At 40.2% G+C, this 17,743-nt stretch overlaps 1 protein-coding gene across 3 annotated transcripts; it reads right to left on the reverse strand.

The window, feature by feature from the left end:
* Nucleotides 1-5,379: 5,379 nt before the first annotated feature.
* CLDN12 (claudin 12) lies at nt 5,380-17,247 on the reverse strand. Of its 3 annotated transcripts, XM_017889697.1 has the most exons (4): nt 17,032-17,228; nt 14,976-15,065; nt 8,508-8,550; nt 5,380-7,916 (listed from the first exon to the last, which is right to left on the reverse strand). In XM_017889697.1, exon 4 carries the CDS (start codon nt 7,881-7,883, stop codon nt 7,149-7,151), a length of 735 nt encoding a protein of 244 aa, XP_017745186.1. In that variant the 5' UTR covers nt 7,884-7,916; nt 8,508-8,550; nt 14,976-15,065; nt 17,032-17,228; the 3' UTR covers nt 5,380-7,148. The 3 variants fall into 3 exon arrangements, 2 of the variants coding, with proteins under 2 accessions (XP_017745186.1, XP_017745185.1); XM_017889696.1 differs by lacking the exon at nt 8,508-8,550 and having other exon boundaries at nt 17,032-17,247; XR_001888707.1 differs by lacking the exons at nt 5,380-7,916; nt 8,508-8,550 and adding an exon at nt 11,606-12,302 and having other exon boundaries at nt 17,032-17,183.
* Between the last annotated feature and the right edge of the window lie 496 nt (nt 17,248-17,743).

A 17,743-nucleotide genomic window follows, 5' to 3' on the forward strand; every position in this document is an offset into this window, starting at 1 on the left:
TAGCAGCTTAAAACAACAATAAGAATTGTTTCATCCAATTTGTGTGGGTCAAGAAGGTGGGAGGGTTTAGCTGAGTGATGCTGGTTTTCAGTCTCTCACTCTGGTTGCATTCAAGACATTGGCCAGGGTTGCAGTTATCTAAAGGTTTGGTTGGGGTTAGGGAAATTCACTTCCAAAATGGCTTTCTTACATGGGTGGCAAATTGGTACAGATTGTTGGCAGAAGGCCTCAGCTCTTCCTATGTTAATCCTACAGCTGTGTGTGTCCTCACAACATTGTGGCTGGTTTACCCCAGAGTAAGTGATCCAAGAGAGAACAGAACAGAAGCGCTATGTCTTTTATGATCTGTAACCTCAGAAGTGACACACTATAATTTCTGCAAAATCCTACTGGTAACACAGCCTGCTCAATGGGAGAAGAAAATACACAGGTTATGAATATCAGGAAGCAAGATCACTGGGTCCATCTTGGAGGCTAGCTACCACATTCCTCATGCCACTCTTTCTATAATAATGAATAATAGAGGAAACAGATATTCTTGGAATAATACAGGAAACAGATATTCCTTGAATAAGGAATGTGACCAATTTAGTCACAGAAAAGGGATATTTCCCATTATTTATTATTAAATTCACTTTTTTTTATACATTTGTCTTGTGAGATATTGTTAGTGTCAATAATCACCAACAGTCTTATCATCTCTGGGCACAGTGAAAAAATTCTTCTCCTAGACAACTCATGTCTCTGTGCTTAGACTGTTCTAAGATATAGCTGCCAAATTTTATTTTAAGTATGGGAGAAACTAGGTATCAGTTGCATTTTTTTTTTTTTTTTTCTTTTTTGAGATGGACTTGCTCTGTCACTCAGGCTGGAGTGCAGTGGCGCGATCTCAGCTCACTGCAACCTCTGCCTCCCGGGTTCAGGCGATTCTCTTGTCCTCTGCCTCCTGAGTAGCTGGGACTACTGGCACATGCCATCACACCCAGTTTTGTATTTTTTAGTAGAGACGGGGTTTTGCCATGTTGGCCAGGCTGGTCTTGAACTCCTGACCTTAGGTGATCCACCTGCCTCAGCCTCCCAAAGTGCTGGGATTACAGGCATGAGTCACCGTGCCTGGCCTCAGTTGCATTTTATTAGGATCATTCTACAGCCTTGTGTATAGGATAAATTTGTGGTAGGGTAGGAGAGCAATATTGGAGACAGAGAGACCTGTTAAGAGGCTATTTCAGATAGCCCCTTTATCACAGATAAAGTTTTACAACTTTCAGCATTGCTATGATTTTTCATTTCCTCATTAGCTAACCTGAATCTCAGCAAACGTGTCTTGCCTAAGCAGTGGTGTGCCAGTAAATGTTTAACAATCAGCTCTCAGGAAAAGGCAAAGCAAAGCCCTAACTTGTAGCATTTAACAATTTCTAGAGCATAAGTACTTTCACCCTGACCAATTCCAAGCAACCAATATGATGTCACAGGTTGGGGGATTGGGAAGAGATGTACACACTGGTTCTTGGGGGCCAGTACCACTTGGCTCCAGCACTCCACTACTACCTTTGAGCTCTTAAAGCAGAAGCAGCCAGAGAAGCAGGTTAGTTCTGGAACACAAGGGACCAGTTGAGTTTCCACCCTCATCCACATGGCCAGCAAAGGTGAAGCTGGGCTCACCCCAGAGAAGGGCTACCAGGGCCTGGGGGTTCCCTGCAGCAGCCTCCTGGTGCTAAACCGCCACCTGGATCTTCCACACTACAAGATTATCTTTTGAAAGTGAGGTCAAGAAAGGGGGCATGGAGAGAAAGGCAAAAGTTACTTAAAAATTTAAGTGAGTTACCTAGTTTTATTTACTAGATTCACTTTCAAGAATTTGAGAGTGAACCTTGGGAACAAGGCCACTAGGTATTATATAATGTAAAGTATCAATAATGTCTTTTCTCTTAATGAGAAGCGGTGCCTTTTTTTCTATAAAGCAAAATCCTGGAGATATGAGCACATATTCCACCTTTCTAGAGAGGATTTTGATTAATAAGACAACCCCAAAATTATGATTACTAGACTTTTGCTAAGAGGTCCAGTCACACTGGGTTTTTCATACAAGAAAAAGGTTCTTATCTTTTCTTCTCATCCCCCATCTTGCTATCTTCCCCAAATTTTGCTGAATACAATTTTCTATAGAACAGTCCGAAAAGTTGGCCTATTTTGAAATAAAATACAAGAAACCAACCCAAATCTCCCTTTAATAGCAGACTTGGATATGAACACTAGGCAGGATATAGATGTGCTTTTTCTCCCCAAGTCCCACAATCCTGCAGTGAGGTTTAAAGGGCTTCCTTGCATGCTATGGCACTGACACAGAAGCTGGCTGGGCTGGAGGGGTAATGAGCCACCCAGCAGGTACAGGGGGAATGAGCCTCTCCTGGAAAGGGTCCTCTAGTGTGTGTGGGGTAACGTGAATATGCTTTCAGATTGAAGACACTGCTAACCAACAGAAATGGAACAACTAATTAAGTTCCCATCCAGTCCTGTGCTTCTGTGACTTTGATGTACAACTCTTCTGCAGGGACTTTTTAGTTTTTCAGGAACAGACGATCTGACAAATTCTTTTAAAAAATCTCTCCTAAAATAGTTTATTTTATAAAATATTTTGGAGATAGGACTACATTTTATGCATTTTCTAAAATGAAGAGATATCAGATCAGGATAGAGAAGGAAATGAAAAGCAAAAATGGGACCAATGAGCTGCATGTTTCAAGATTAGACTCAGGCAAGACCTCAGAAATATGGTGGCCTTCTCCTTGCATCATATCAGGAAGTGCATGTTGTTACTTTTTCTTATTATCGGCGACAAACTTGATCACTCAGCTAAGGTTGCCAAGTTTATCCACTATAAAGTTATTTTCCTCTCTGAAATTAATAAGCCATTTTGTACTTTGAGACTAAGTAAATATCCTGCCTCTCATACAAAATTCAGTCAACTAGTTTTAACCCCACTGATGTTTTTCTCGTTTTTTTCTCTACTTCTTATTTGGTATTTTGCTATAAGAAAGAACTTTTCTTTCTTCCATATTTATATCAGCATGGACATATGGATTTGTATTTTATTCAATGAGTTATAACCCATTACTATCATTTATTTTGATGTTCAGATTGTCCCAGATTTGGCCAATGGGAGCACCTTCAATCTGGAACCTGTGAAATTTGATAAGCTCCCACAATTCTTTGAGCATTTCCTCACTTTTTGGCAGAATAAGATGTGCTGGGCCTTGTATAAAACTGGTTGTGTCTAATGGTTCCAAGTAACATGTATTTCTCACTTCTGGTTGGTAAACCAGTCTCTTGTGAACCTGGTTAGCATGAATGGTTTCTATACCATCTGTTCACCCTCAGTGAATCTGCACAACAGTCCAGAGTGGACTGTTGTGCTTTAGTGTAACCCAGTTTGAAGTAGCTTCTGATTTCCAGTGCAACATATGGCTCGGCCATCTAACCAACAGAGCCACAGGTTTCAGTGAGAAGTGTATGTAAGAACTGCTCCAACACAGATGTAATCCAAAACTATACGTTCATCACAGGTTTCAGAAATGTTGAGGTGACATGACTCTCACTTCTCCTGGTAACCTCGAGCTTTGATGAGTATGGAAAGTTCCTTCTACTTAACTGTTTGAGAACTGAACTCCCAGTCTCTAAGATCATAGGCTGAGAAAACTCCATTGATGAGGCAATCCGGCCCACAACTTGTTTCTTTGCGGACTGCTTAAAAAAAAAAAAAAAGAAAAGAAGAAGAAAAAAAAAAAGCCCAGTGAACTGTTAGGACCACAGGACCACTCGGACTACTCTTAGAAATGGATACAGTGTCTTGGCACTTGTGGAATAATAGTTCCATGTTTTCCAATTCCTTTCTAGTTCCTTTTCTGAAACAAACTCCCTGTCACCCAGGCTGGAATGCAGTGGCATGATCTCAGCTCACTGCAATCGTCATCTCCCATGTTCAAGCAATTTTCGTGCCTCAGCCACTTGAGTAGCTGGGATTACAGGCGCACACCACCATGCCTGGCTAATTTTTTGTATTTTTAGTAGAGACAGGGTTTCACCACGTTGGCCAGGATGATCTCAAGTGTCTGACCTCAAGTGATCTGCCTGCCTTGGCCTCCAAAAGTGCTGGGATTACAGGCGTGAGCCACTGCACCCGGCCTTCCAGTTCATACATTTTAGGGCTTTAAACGGAACTCTCTTTCTCAATTTACATACATCTGAGAAACATTTCTCAAAATATTTCACCTTAAAACACTGAGGAAAAAAACAGAAGCAGAAACTTGTAAAAATACATCTTTTAATAAACATCAAGAAGTACAGTGCACTTTTATTGAGGTTTTACATTGTAGTTTACAGCAAACATACTATCCATTGTAGTGTGTATGTACAAGTAAAGTAAACTTAGGTTTTCTCTCCCATGGCTGGATAAACCAAATCTGATACATCCACATTTAAGGTGGTTTTCCAAGTTGGTTTCCATAAAAGGCCTTTAACATTAATAGGCTTTTAACAACAAAAAGGTATCCCTCCCATCACAATGAGAGCTTGATGAGGGCTCAAAAGTGACTTCAAAACTGTAAATAATTATTTTCCTTTGATGGCTTTAAAATAGCTACTGATAGCAAATCAGAAACACTAAAGAAAAAAGACAGTAAGGAAACAGCTGTTTGTCTAGTAAATCCATAATAAATACCAATTTGAGGCTATAGATTACAAAGCCAAAAGATTCTTATAGGAAAGTTAATGCTTATATTTACAATCTCATGGACTAAAAAAACTGTCTAATATGTTAATGACTGAGTCTACCTTTATTTAACATTGTTTATACACAACGACCCAAGGGATGGTAGAATTCTTGATCATTCTGGACAAAGGCATAGTGAGAGGGGATTGAAATTAACAAAAAAGGAAAATTAATATTAATCTCAAAATTCTACTCATCGTTGTCTTAAAATGATCAAGACTCAGCTACAGCTAAGAAAAATGAAAAGGATCAGAAGTGAAAGAAATCAGAAGCCAGTAATTTAAAAAATCATAAGCTTGGCCGGGCGCGGTGGCTCAAGCCTGTAATCCCAGCACTTTGGGAGCCGAACGTGCGATCACGAGGTCAGGAGATAGAGGACCATCCTGGCTAACACGGTGAAAATCCCGTCTCTACTAAAAAATACAAAAATAGCCGGCGCGAGGTGGCGGGGCGCCTGTCAGTCTCAGCTACTCGGGAGGCTGAGGCAGGAGAACGGTTCGTGAACCCGGGAGGCGGGAGCTGCAGTGAGCTGAGATCCGGCCACTGCACTCCAGCCTGGCGACAGAGCGAAGGACTCCGTCCAAAAAAAAAAAAAAAAAAAAATCATAACCTTGTGGTGCTTTCTACTACAGCATTTAAAAATGTATACAACTAGATTTATTTGATTATATATATATATATAAACTAGTGTTGGAATTAGGGGAAAAAGTACCAAATACATCTACACAAATACTAGAATCATATTCAGAATTGCAAAAAGGCATAATAATCTGTTTATCATATAACTAGCTGTTTGTAAAATCTGTAATGGTTAATAAAAAATCCTTATGAATATAGTACTAATATGTAGCAAATTACACCAATTAAATAAGCAGCTCAAATTCATAAGGCTAAAGACCCAATATCCCTGAATTTCTAAGTGTTCATCTCAGTTTTAACATGGTTTTCATCTAATTGTTACCTCATCAAAAATAACTCCTCCATCCTTAATACATCATCATACTTTCAGAAGTAGAGAGGGAACAATTTCTCTACCACTTTTGCCCATTCTCATAAATCAGTGCTATTACAAAATCTAGGCTAGCACAGGTACCTAAAGGATACAATGGACTGAAGTAAACAGAATTTCAAGGTCCAGGATATTGTTGGTGTTGTACAATTTGTCTGTCTGCCTGAAAGTTGTGTCTCTGGTTGAAATATTCCTGGATCAATGATTAAGAAGTTAAGGCCAACTGCCAATGAAGTCAGACTATTCCCCAACCGTCAGGTAACATTTTGATCTTCTCTATTAAAATGTCTTACTGGATGGGACCAGATCTCATACTTTTCATGTATCCTCTATAGCACCTACTAAAGTGTTAGGCAGAGATATATGCTCAAGGAAATAATCAGTGACAGGGGTGGGAAATGAATCAAGGGTGAATGAATCAAGGTTATGGCAAAGCCATACCTTACATCACCCATAACTCAAAAGGCAGTCACCAGAGTAAATCTCTATTGTAGTCACTGAAGAACAGACTTCTTGTCCCCTACTAAATTATGTCTGAAAGAGAACAAACAATTATGGCCCTTTTATTTACTTAGCCACTAAGAGATTGTATATGGGCATGAGTACTGTTTGATGGATGATATCTCCAAAAAAGGGTTCTCTGCCTCAGAGGAAACACTAACCTGTCATAAAGCACATTCTAATCCCAATAACACAATTTATGGAATCATTAATGTTAAAAATTATTATATGTTATCCATAAGTAGGTGATATTTAGAATGGTGGTCTTAGTCTAACATCATTTAAAATACATTTTACTTTTAAACACTGGCATGAGGTAGAAGAAAGTCACAAAAGAAAGTAATCTTCAACATACTGACACCTATTCATACAATTAACCCCGAGAGAGAAGAGTTACAGCCTTAAGCTAGATTATTGACTACTATTAAAATATTACCCTTACCTGAAATAAATTTCTTATATTTGAAACTGCCTTTTCTTTGCAGTTAAAGGTCTTATAGAAAAAGAAAAATACACACTGAAATATTCATAAAGATTGTATACAACAGCTTCTGCTAACCATGATTCTTTAACATGTTGCTCTAAATTACCTCAATCGTGATGCAGGCCTCTTCCACTTAAATAATTAATTAGATATCAATATGAAGGCTAAAATTCCTTCCAGTATAAGAAGCAAAATAAAAAAATTCACATTTAATATAATGTACTTCTCATAAAAACTAGCAGCACTTCATTCTACCAGGACATACAAATTTGGCTTCATTGATTGGTCAAAAACAAAGGAAAATGTATATAGGTCCAAAAGACCTCCTTGCACAAGGGGAATGTGAGGCTACAAGAAGTTTTCTTTAACAATTAACTATTTCCCCATTAAGTGGTGTGTGAAACTACTGGAATGTCAATTTCAATGGCAGAGAGGCGAGAGCGTGCTGAATAGGGCTGTGAGTAAGTATGCATACTGGGTGGATGGGAGTACAGTGGTTGCCAGAAAGGAGAAGGCAAAGATTTGCATGTACAATACCAAATAAACAGTATAAGGGAAGTCATAAACAGGCCCCCAGCACTAGCAATAGTGACATACACTGCATAGTCAAATGAAAAAACTGGCTCAAACTTCTTGTTCAGATGGATGTTATAAAAGATGACCCAGATAGATGGGGAGAGGCTCACAGTACCTGCCAGGAAAAATAGCAGCCCAGCCACCAGGTGGCAACCTGCACTATTGACCAGACACTTGGCCAGTTTGATATTGGGCACCGAGGACCTAAAGGCAGTGTTGCACATTCCAATCAGGCAGAGCAGCAGGGCACCCATGGCGATCAACATGCTGAGGGGTAGGGCAAACTGGAGGACACGCAGGTCCAGCTGGTCAACTGATGAGTACCAAGTAGTGTCGTACATCAGGCAGTCACTGCTCCCGTCATACCGGGCACATTTCACCCACAGGCCTGTGTAAACAGTCAGGTTCTTCTCGTTTCTGTTGAATGTGATCAATCGTAATTTTCTCCAGTTGGGAAGCAGAGTCCCTGCAAAGAGGCCTGCTACTGAGGCGATTCCACATAGGAAGGAAAGGACTGTGGCTGCGTGGACATCCCGACAGCCCATGGCAGGCAAGCTTGTGGAGTGCTGTCAGTCAGACTAGGGAGTGACACACAAGAGGATAAATCGTGAGGGGACAATAGCAGAACAGAGCAGGAAGGGTGGTGCCAACTGGCAAAACATTTAATGATGAAATGTCAGTGCAAAGAGGGAAAGTCTCTCCCGTTTCCTCTCCGTACAATACAAATGTATATACATGCAGGTGTGTATGACCTCAGAGTACAGGTGCACACACATTTGGTTATTACTGACTGGGTAATGGAGTAACTAAAATCTGTAGTCATCAGTATTTTTCTTCAGAATTAAAAAACAACCAAGATAATGTTAAAATCTCTTACAATTACACCTTCAATCTTCTTGTTTGTCAATAATCGTTCTTTCAACACAATATATCAAACACTCTGTATATGTCAGGCACTCATATAGCAAGGGCGCACTCATCAATCATCAGTTAGCTACCAACACCACAAATTCAGCCTCAAATGCTCATGCAGCAGGGGTGAAGGTGGCTCATAAAAGGCAAAGGTGTAGGGAAAGAAGCAGTACAGAACAGGGGAATGGTTGAGAGTCAACTCTTAGCAAGGCTGCTTGAATTCTAATCCCCATCTCCTCACTTACTAGCTCACTGACCTTGGGCCAGATTCAGAACTTCCCTGTGCCTCGTTTTCTTCATCTGTGAAATGGAAAGAATAACAGTGCCAACCTCGCAGGGTTGTTCTATGGGTTCAATGAGATAATATAATGTTGAGTGCTTAAAACATGTCTAGAACATAATAAATGCTACGCCAAGTGTTAACTACTTCTTAGCATTCAGTGACCCAGCTCAGTGCTTGGCACATCAGAGCAGTTCAAAGAACATTCATTGAATGAATGTTAAATAAGAAAAAGCAAACTGATCTAATTCCTATGTACTAGGCACACAAGGAAATTATAAAAAGTAAATGAGCTCATCTCCAATGAGTCAGTCAAATGAAAAGATGAGAACATTGTTCCCTGAAATTATTCTGCTTAATTACTTCCTTGTTGATTCAAGATGACCCAAGTGCTTTTCAGGGAAATCTACAGCACTTGTTGGTTATTACTACTACTGTTCATATAAGATGAATGCAAACATTTTACAAGTAATGACAACCTATTTCTATTAATGCTATTATAAGAAAAACAGTCACCAGGCCTTTCATTACAAATTAAAAGGCCATGTTCTTTTTCTGTATATGACAAACTATAAAAAGCTTGCATTATATTCAGCTTTAATTTCCTCAAGGATCTGATATTCCCTCTCGAAGCAGGACTCAAATGTTTTTTCTCTGCCTTCTATAATACCTACTATGAGGAAATAGAGCAGACTACTTCAATAAGGTTTACTTTTTTTGGTCAGAGCATGATGAAGGGGCAAGGTTGAGAATAATTTTTATTTCTGTATAGTTCCATCATCCTTTGCAGAATCAAATATTATCTGCTGGGATGGTGAAGTTGTTTCTAAGCTTTCAGGATCAGAAAGACAATTATGACCAAAATGCTAGGAAGCTGGCTTAGAATGTGATTCTCATGAATTCCAGTGGGAGGGCACAATGTTCTTTAGAAAACAATGTTATTTGCATATTTAATCTAGTCATATAATACAAGAATATTTTTTCTTTTTTTTCTTTCTTTTTTTTTTTTTTTGAAACAAGTCTTACCCTGTTGCCCAGGCTAGAGTGCAGTGACACAATCATGGCTCACTGCAGCCTTGACCCCCCCACCAGGCTCAAGCGATCCTCCCACCTCAGCCTCCTGAGTAGCTGGGACCACAGGCACACGTCACTATGTTAATTTTTGTTTTTTGTTTTTTTGTAGAGACAGGGTTTTGTCATGTTGCCTAGGCTGATCTCAAACTCCTGTGCTCAAGCAATCCACCAGCGTTAGCCTCCCAAAGTACTGAGATTACAGGTGTGAATCAGCCCTCCTCCCTCCTTCCACCACCCAATTCTTCTTCCCTTTCTTTTTTTCTTTCTTTTAGAGAACTGGTTTCACCATGTTGGCCAGGCTGGTCTCTAACTCCTGGCCTCAAGCAATCTTCCTGCCTTGGCCTCCAAAAGTGCTGAAATTACAAGCTGGCATTATAGGCATGAGCAACTGCACCCAGCCAGAATAATTTTGCTAACCAAAAAAATGCCTATGTGTACATACATATATATTCAAATATACACAAAGCATATATAAATGTACAATATAAAATCAGAGTTTAAGCACAAGTAACCATTTTTAAAGCTCTCAAGTTAAACACGGTTAGTTCTAAGTTTTTCCATTAGTATTAGTTTAGTATTTATTATGTTACCTTCTGTCAATATTATTAGAAGTAGCAATTGTTTAAGAAAATTTTATGAAAGGGAGAGACAAATTACAGTATTTTTTTCATGCAAATTGGGAAAAAGTTGTCTTGCTTAATTGTGGCAACCAAACACCTCAGTACAGCAATGGAAACTAGTACAGATTTGAGAATGTTTGCACTGGAAAAAGCTACTAGAGATGCCAAACTCTAGGCTACAGCTCTCTGGTGGTCTTTGCTTATTCATCTATCTCCCCCATACAACTGGTCAACATGGTGAAACCCCGTCTCTAATAAAAACAAAAAAACTAGCCAGGCATGGTGGCACATGCCTATAATCCCAGCTACTCAAGAGGCTGAGGCAGGAGAGTCGCTTGAAACCAAGAGGTGGAGGTTGCAGTGAGCCTAGATCACACCACTGCACTCCAGCCTGGGTGACAGAGCACAAGACTCTGTCTCAAAACAAACAAACAGCAACAAAAAACAGAAGTAGTATAGAAATAATTGGAATTTCAATGTAATTGAGATTTCTCCAATCGAACTGCCCTGTAACACTGATTCCTGAAACGTAAATGGAGTGAGAAACAAGATCAGGATGTATAACTCTATTATTAATAAATTCCAGGCCAGGTGCTATGGCTCATGCCTGTAATCCCAGCACTTGGGGAGGCTGAGGTGGGAGGATAGCTTGAGCCCAGGAGTTTGAGACCAGGTTGGGTAACATAGCAAGACCCCATCTCTACAAAAAAAAAAAAAGAAAATTAATTATTAAGAAAAATAAATTTCTGTAATTCTTAGCCTATAGACTATCAAATGACATTAATGAAGAGAGGTGGGGCAATATATATTTCAGTATGAAGTGCTTTTAACTGTAATCTGCATCATATCAATACAAATATTATATTAGTTCTCTGAAATTACCTTTGATGAAGCATTTTTAGCTCAGATCTCAGGGATGGACAAAGGCCTATCTATACAGAGTCAACAAGGATACCATGGCACTTTGTCAGAAGGGAAGTACTATTAGCCTTAATTCTTAAGCTAAATTTTGGCCTGATGCTGGAATTAATGTCTAGCTCCTTGTAGCTTCTTTTGGCTACTTCACTTTTATGCCCTGTTCTTAATTTCACATGCTTATGGTTTGATAAGTTATATATCCCACGAGAAAGAGAAAGTAATTTATTTTAAGACAGGGTCTTACTCTATCACCCAAGCTGGAGTGCAGGGCATGATCACAGCTCACTAGATTTCAGTGGGCTGAGATCCTGGGCTCAAGTAATCCTCCTGCCTCAGCCTCCTGAGTAGCTGGGATTACAGGTGCATGCCACCATGCCAGGCTAACTTTTAAGTTTTCTGTAGATGGGGTCTTGCTATGTTGCCCAGGCTGGTCTTGACTTCTTGGGCTCAAGCAATCCCCCAACCTCAGCCTTTCAAAGGGCTGGGATTACAAAAGTAAGCCACTATGCCTAAAGTAAAATTTTATAGGATAGTTTAGGGAAAGAATATGTTTGATGTTTTAAAACAAAGATAATGTTGACTTCCAGATTAGGATTTGTTCATACTTGCAAGGGTAAAAAGACTACTCTTGTCCTGTGTCATTTAGTTTTAATCCACAATAATTTTTTTCAAATGCAAACCTCATCTGCCATTCCATTTCTTACCATTCAATAAGTTCCCATTTCCCACAGAATAAAGTCTCTAAAGTTTCAAATCCTCCCCATAGCTTACACCACCTGATTCCTACCAAATTCTCAACCTTCTTATGTGCCACTCTTCCACCCTACACACTACAGTCTATGCAGCCACACCACCTTTCTGTTAACTTCCCAAATTTTCCACTTTCTAATTCGGTTAAGGGTCTTCCCTCATGGTCTTTCTCCTAGAACTTTCTTAATTCCAACCTATTATTTGCTTAGCTAATATTTACTCATTCTTCTAGTGTCCAGGGAGGCTTGCCCTAAACCTCCCCCTACCCCTGGTTATATGCTGTGGTAGCACTTTTGCACTTTTTCTTCTGTAGCAGTGATCATTCTTATAATTCCTTGTTCAGTGTTGTTTTCTTTCCCATCAGACTGTGAATTCCAGGACAGAGATCCCTTTGTTTTGTTCACTGTGTCCTATATTGGCACATAAAAGGCACTCAATTATTTTCTGAATGAATGAGCAAACAAATGGAGGTTCTGTATAACTCTAGTCAGAATACAGACAGAAATTTAGTCTCAGTTCCATTCACTTCATTTGGGACAATTCACACCACCCTGCATTCTGATACATCCAGACTGCTTCTAGACTGTGCCCCTGCTTTCTCCTTTTTGGCCAAAAGACTCTCCCATTTTACAAAACAACATTCATTTTCTTCCCCCAGAAACCTGTTCTTAGCAAAGACGAGGCCATCCTTAGGTACCCACATGCAGACTATGCTTCTAGGAATACATATCTAGGTTTAGCAACACTGGCTAACTTCAACAATGCTTTGAAAGTCAATTATTCCTGGCCGGGCGCGGTGGCTTGTGCCTGTAATCCCAGAACTTTAGAAGGCCGAGGCAGGCAGATCACAAGGTCAGGAGTTCGAGACCAGCCTGGCCAATACGATGAAACCCCAAGACTCCATTTCAAAAACAAAAAGTCCATTGTTCCGGTGTTGATTCTTCTGTTTTCAGCTTAACAGGTATGTCATGAATTAGACATACTTCTCTTAAGAGTGGTTAATATATCAAATTAATATTTAGTAAAGCTAAACAATATATATGTTTTTTAATGGAGAAAAAAACATCTTTTTGCCATGTGAAAATCCCGAATTAGGGACTGTGGAAAATGTGCAAGGCTAAGAACACTTTAACAAATCTGACAAGCAGTCATGAGTACTAGCTGAATAACAGCTTTGAGCTACGTTGTACATACACATAAGTATGTCTGTTGTTTCCATCTAGGAAGCTGCTTGGTATTGTTGTCCCGGAGACCAAAGACCTGAATACCACTCAGAACCTATCATCTACAAACTGGACAAGTCACTTATGTCCTCTGAACCTCAAATTTTTCATCTGTAAAGTGTACCACAAAGTAGTAAAATCATGAATAGCAAAGTCCTTTGTAAACCAGAACACGGTCAGAAATGTAAGTCAGTAATGATTATTAGCAGGCTTATTTACTTTTTTCAACTAGAAACATACTTTCTTCTGGACCCTCAGCAAATGACCACAGATGGTTATAGTCATATAACAAGAAGGACAGAACATTCTCTTTGGAGACACTGACCAAATCAAATATAGACTCTATTTCAAATAACCACTTCAGATTTGTCATTTGACCCTCTGTTCCACCGTGACTTTCAGAAAAGAAGATAAAATTTGGTACACAATTAAATGTTATCAAAGACATAATTTCAAATAAAAATATTTTCAAAGTATATATTTTCCATGGTTTTGAATAGAATTTAAAGAAGGCTGGAGCAGGAACAGTGGCTAAGTGCTTTAGGAAGTCACAGATCTCATAGACCCTGCACTATTTTTTCCAGGCACAATTCTGAGTTATAGTTACAGGAGAGTTACAAGAGTACATATGTCTAGTAGCAGCTGGCTTCTATTTTTTTGAGACAGGGTCTTGCTTTCTCACCCAGGCTGGAGTGCAGTGGTGCAATCATGGCTCACTGCAGCCTCAACCTCCCAGGCTCAAGCAATCCTCCCACCTCAGCTTCCGGAGTAGCTGGGGCTATAGGCATGTGCCACCACACCTGGCTAATTTTTTTTTTTAATTATTATTATACTTTAAGTTCTAGGGTACATGTGCATAACGTGCAGGGTTACATTATGTATACTTGTGCCATGTTGTGTGCTGCACCTAACTCGTCAGGCACACACTCTATTTTACATCAGGTATAACTCCCAATGCAATCCTCCGCACTCCCCATAATAGGCCCGGTGGTGTGATGTTCCCCTTCCGAGTCCAAGTGATCTCATTGTTCAGTTCCACTTATGAGTGAGAACATGCGGTGTTTGGTTTCTGTTCTTGCTATAGTTTGCTGAGGAATGAATGTTTCCAGCTGCATCCATGTCCTACAAGGACACAACTCATCCTTTTTTAGGCTTGCATAGTATTCCATGGTGTTATATTGTTGACCACATTTTCTATCAGGCTGTCACTGATGGGACATTTGGCGATGATTCCAAGTCTTTGCTATTGTGAATAGTGCTGCAATGAACATACGTGTGCATGTGTCTTTATAGCAGCATGATTTTATAATCCTTTGGGTATATACCCAGTAATGGGATGGCTGGTATATCGGTATTTAGTTTCTGATCCTTGAGGAATCGCCATACTATTTTCCATAATGGTTGGACTAGTTTACAATCCCACAACAGTGAAAAGTGTTCCTATTTCTCACATCCTCTCCAGCACTGGTTGTTTCCTGACTTTTTTATGATTGCCATTCTAACTGGTGTGAGATATTTTTTAAAATTTTCTCATACAAACAGGATCTCGCTATGTTGCCCAGGATGGTCTCAAACTCCCAGACTCAAGGGATCCTTCCACCTCAGCCTCTCAAAGTGCTGCAATTACAGGGCTGAGCCGTCATGCCCAGCCCTAACTTAATTCTTGATGGTAACACTGAGAGTTCCTTCTACCTATAATTTGGGTTTTCTGAGAAACTGTAAGTCATCAATCATTGCACTCACAAGAGAGGTCTGTCCTATACATTTATTTTGTTGAACAAGAGAAAAAAAAATAGTCATTGTTGGCAGACATGGTAGCAGGAGGGAGGGAAATAAGATATAATTAAAGGACGTACTTACCCTTTGAGGTACCTGACAGTTCCAAAACAGCTTTATTCAGCTTAGAAGAAACACATGCAGATCTGAATACACAGTAGCAATAATCTGAGCCTAAAGAAATAGGAAAAATACTCCAAATTAACACAGTACTTCTCTAAAAGCTCTGCTTGAATTCCCATGAATTAGAAGAAATGATTAGTAATCACCTAAAACCAATGAAATGTTATACTAAAAAGGGCAGATAGTAAATTTTTAAAAAGGCAGTTGAGCAGGGGTGCAGTGGCTTACATCTGTAATTCCAACACTTTGGGAAGCTAAGGTGGGATGATCACTTGAGCTGGAGTTCAAGACCAGCCTGGCCAACATGGCAAAACCCCATCTCTCCTAAAAATACAAAAATTAGCCGGGCATGGTGGCTCATGCCTATAGTCCCAGTTACTTGGGAGGCTAAGGCACAAGAACCGCTTGGACCTGGGAGGAGGAGGTTACAGTGAGCCAAGATTGCACCACTGCACTCCAGCATGGGCGACAGAGGGAGACTCTGGCTCAAAAAAATAAAATCAAATAAATAATAATAATAATAATAATTAGCCAGGTGTGATGGTGCACACCTGTTGTCCCAGCTTCTTGGGAGGGTGACCCGGGAGGATCACTTGAGCCCAGGAGTTTGAGGCCACAGTGAGTCATGATAATGCCACTGCACTCCAGCCTGGATGACAGCAATGATCTGTCTCAAATAATACAAAAATAAAAATTAAAAGGCTGTTTATTCCTTAATTCATGCATTATATATGAGAAATATAGAGAATATAGAAAAATACGTAGAAATAGAAGGAAAAAATTAACTCATTTTGTGACTTGAGAATATAGGAGAAATGGGGATGAAAAAAACTTTGCTGTCTTGGGAATATATGATTGATATTTAATGAATGTTTTAGATCATTTTCATGACTATGGTGAAAGGATAAGGTGGGGAAAGATTGTGCAGTTGTCTTGGAAGCAAAATAAATTTTCTTTTACATTTTTAAAAAAGGACACTGACAACAAGACCAGACAAAATTGATCTGAATTCTGCATCCTGAAATTTGCAACTAGAATGCTTTAAAAAAATAGTTCCACCAATGACTCAACCTGCCATTTGAAGATGCTTCTATATATCTACTTTAAACATTAGCCATTTCCTCTTCAAATACCATTTATCTCAAACAGGTAAGATGAGAATGGAAACTCATTATTATGTGCGCCTGGGAGTTTCCTGGATTGAGGCGTTCATCACTAGCCCTATTATGATCATTATGTAGAATGCCCTCTACAACTGGCTGCTCGGAGATTTCAGTCAAGTCCCCCACAACCCCTCCCCGCCCCAAATGTGTTTCTTGAGTTGATATCAAGCATAATTGCTCACTCCAAAGTCAGAGGAAATCGCTTTACAATTAATAACACACATAGACTCCTTGGGCAATCATCTTAAGTGAGGTCACCAAGTCTGACCTTTCCCGTGGCTATGGGCCCCTTACTAGGCCGGGAACATAGAACTTACAGGAAAGCAAAACAAGCTCCCAGGGCAATCCGCATCCCCCTCCGCCCCCCTCCGCCTCCTCTCCTCCTCCCTCTTTTCGAAGAGCCCTGTTCTTAGTAGACGCAGACCTGGCAGAAAGAAAAAAATGCCCCACTATTTAGAGCCAATGGAGAGAGACCGCAACAGCGACTGTTAACGCTCTCAGTGAGAGCTAGCCCATCCCTGCAACACTGAGTGGGTTTGAACCGCAAGCAGGTCATCATTACACAACCAGCATCAGCTGGTTATTCAAAAATAGCAGCTTGGGCTCCCCCACAATCCCGCGCCAGCAAAGCCACCAACCCTTGGCGGTTCCGGCAACACACCTCGACATTTCCATACTCCTGTGTACAAAATAATTTTTTAAAGCCTTACCAAATACCTACTCAATTTTCACATCCACAGATGTGGTGAGCGTTTTTCAATGCTCCCAATTCCCCTGGATTTAGCTATTTTACATAAAATCCTCAGTTACTTATGCAAAAGACCCAGAAATCGGAACATCTTGACCACACCTACCTGCTTCTCACACGCAGGGCATTTTACTCGCCCACACTGAGGAGCCTCTTGGAGCGTCTCCCTCTCAGCGTCCCAGGAAGTGCGTTCCCAGAGAGGCACACCGGAGGCTTCTGGGAGCGCAGTCAGGTTCTCCCGTGGCCCTGAACGGCAATGCCCTGGATGGCTGGGACTACAATTCCCAGAATCCACTGGGCTGCCAGCCGCAGGCAACATCCTGCGACCACCTCCTGCCTTTCCGTTTTTCCCCCTCCACCTCCTCGGATTTCTCTTGCACCTTATGTTCTGTCTAGAATTGGGTTATCGATTAAAGAAAAAAAAAAGGCCAAACGAAACAAAACTAAAAGTAGTTTTGAGTTGGGTACCTAAGTAAATATTCCCCAGTGAAGGTGACTTGCCCTTAAGAAGGTTAGCAAAAATTCTTAAATCTGGATTTTTTGTTTCCCCTCAAAGGTTTATCTAGGCACAAAGTAGAAAAGAGCTCAAAGTCTAGAACGAAACAGCCCAGATTTGTATGGGGCTTTGCTGTGTATTGATTGGGTGGCCCTGGGCAAGTTATCTCTCTATGGCTGGAGGTTATCTGTTAAAATGGGGATAAGATCACCCACATCATACTGTTGTCTTGAAAATTGAGGGACCTAATATAGCTAAAGTACAGAATATATAGCTAGCTATTAGACATTTGAACTAATTTTACTCTCCCACACAATTTCTA

This window comes from Rhinopithecus bieti, unplaced genomic scaffold (genome assembly GCF_001698545.2).
Source record: "Rhinopithecus bieti isolate Rb0 unplaced genomic scaffold, ASM169854v2 scaffold_19669, whole genome shotgun sequence".
In the NCBI taxonomy this organism is placed as follows: Eukaryota; Metazoa; Chordata; class Mammalia; order Primates; family Cercopithecidae; genus Rhinopithecus; species Rhinopithecus bieti.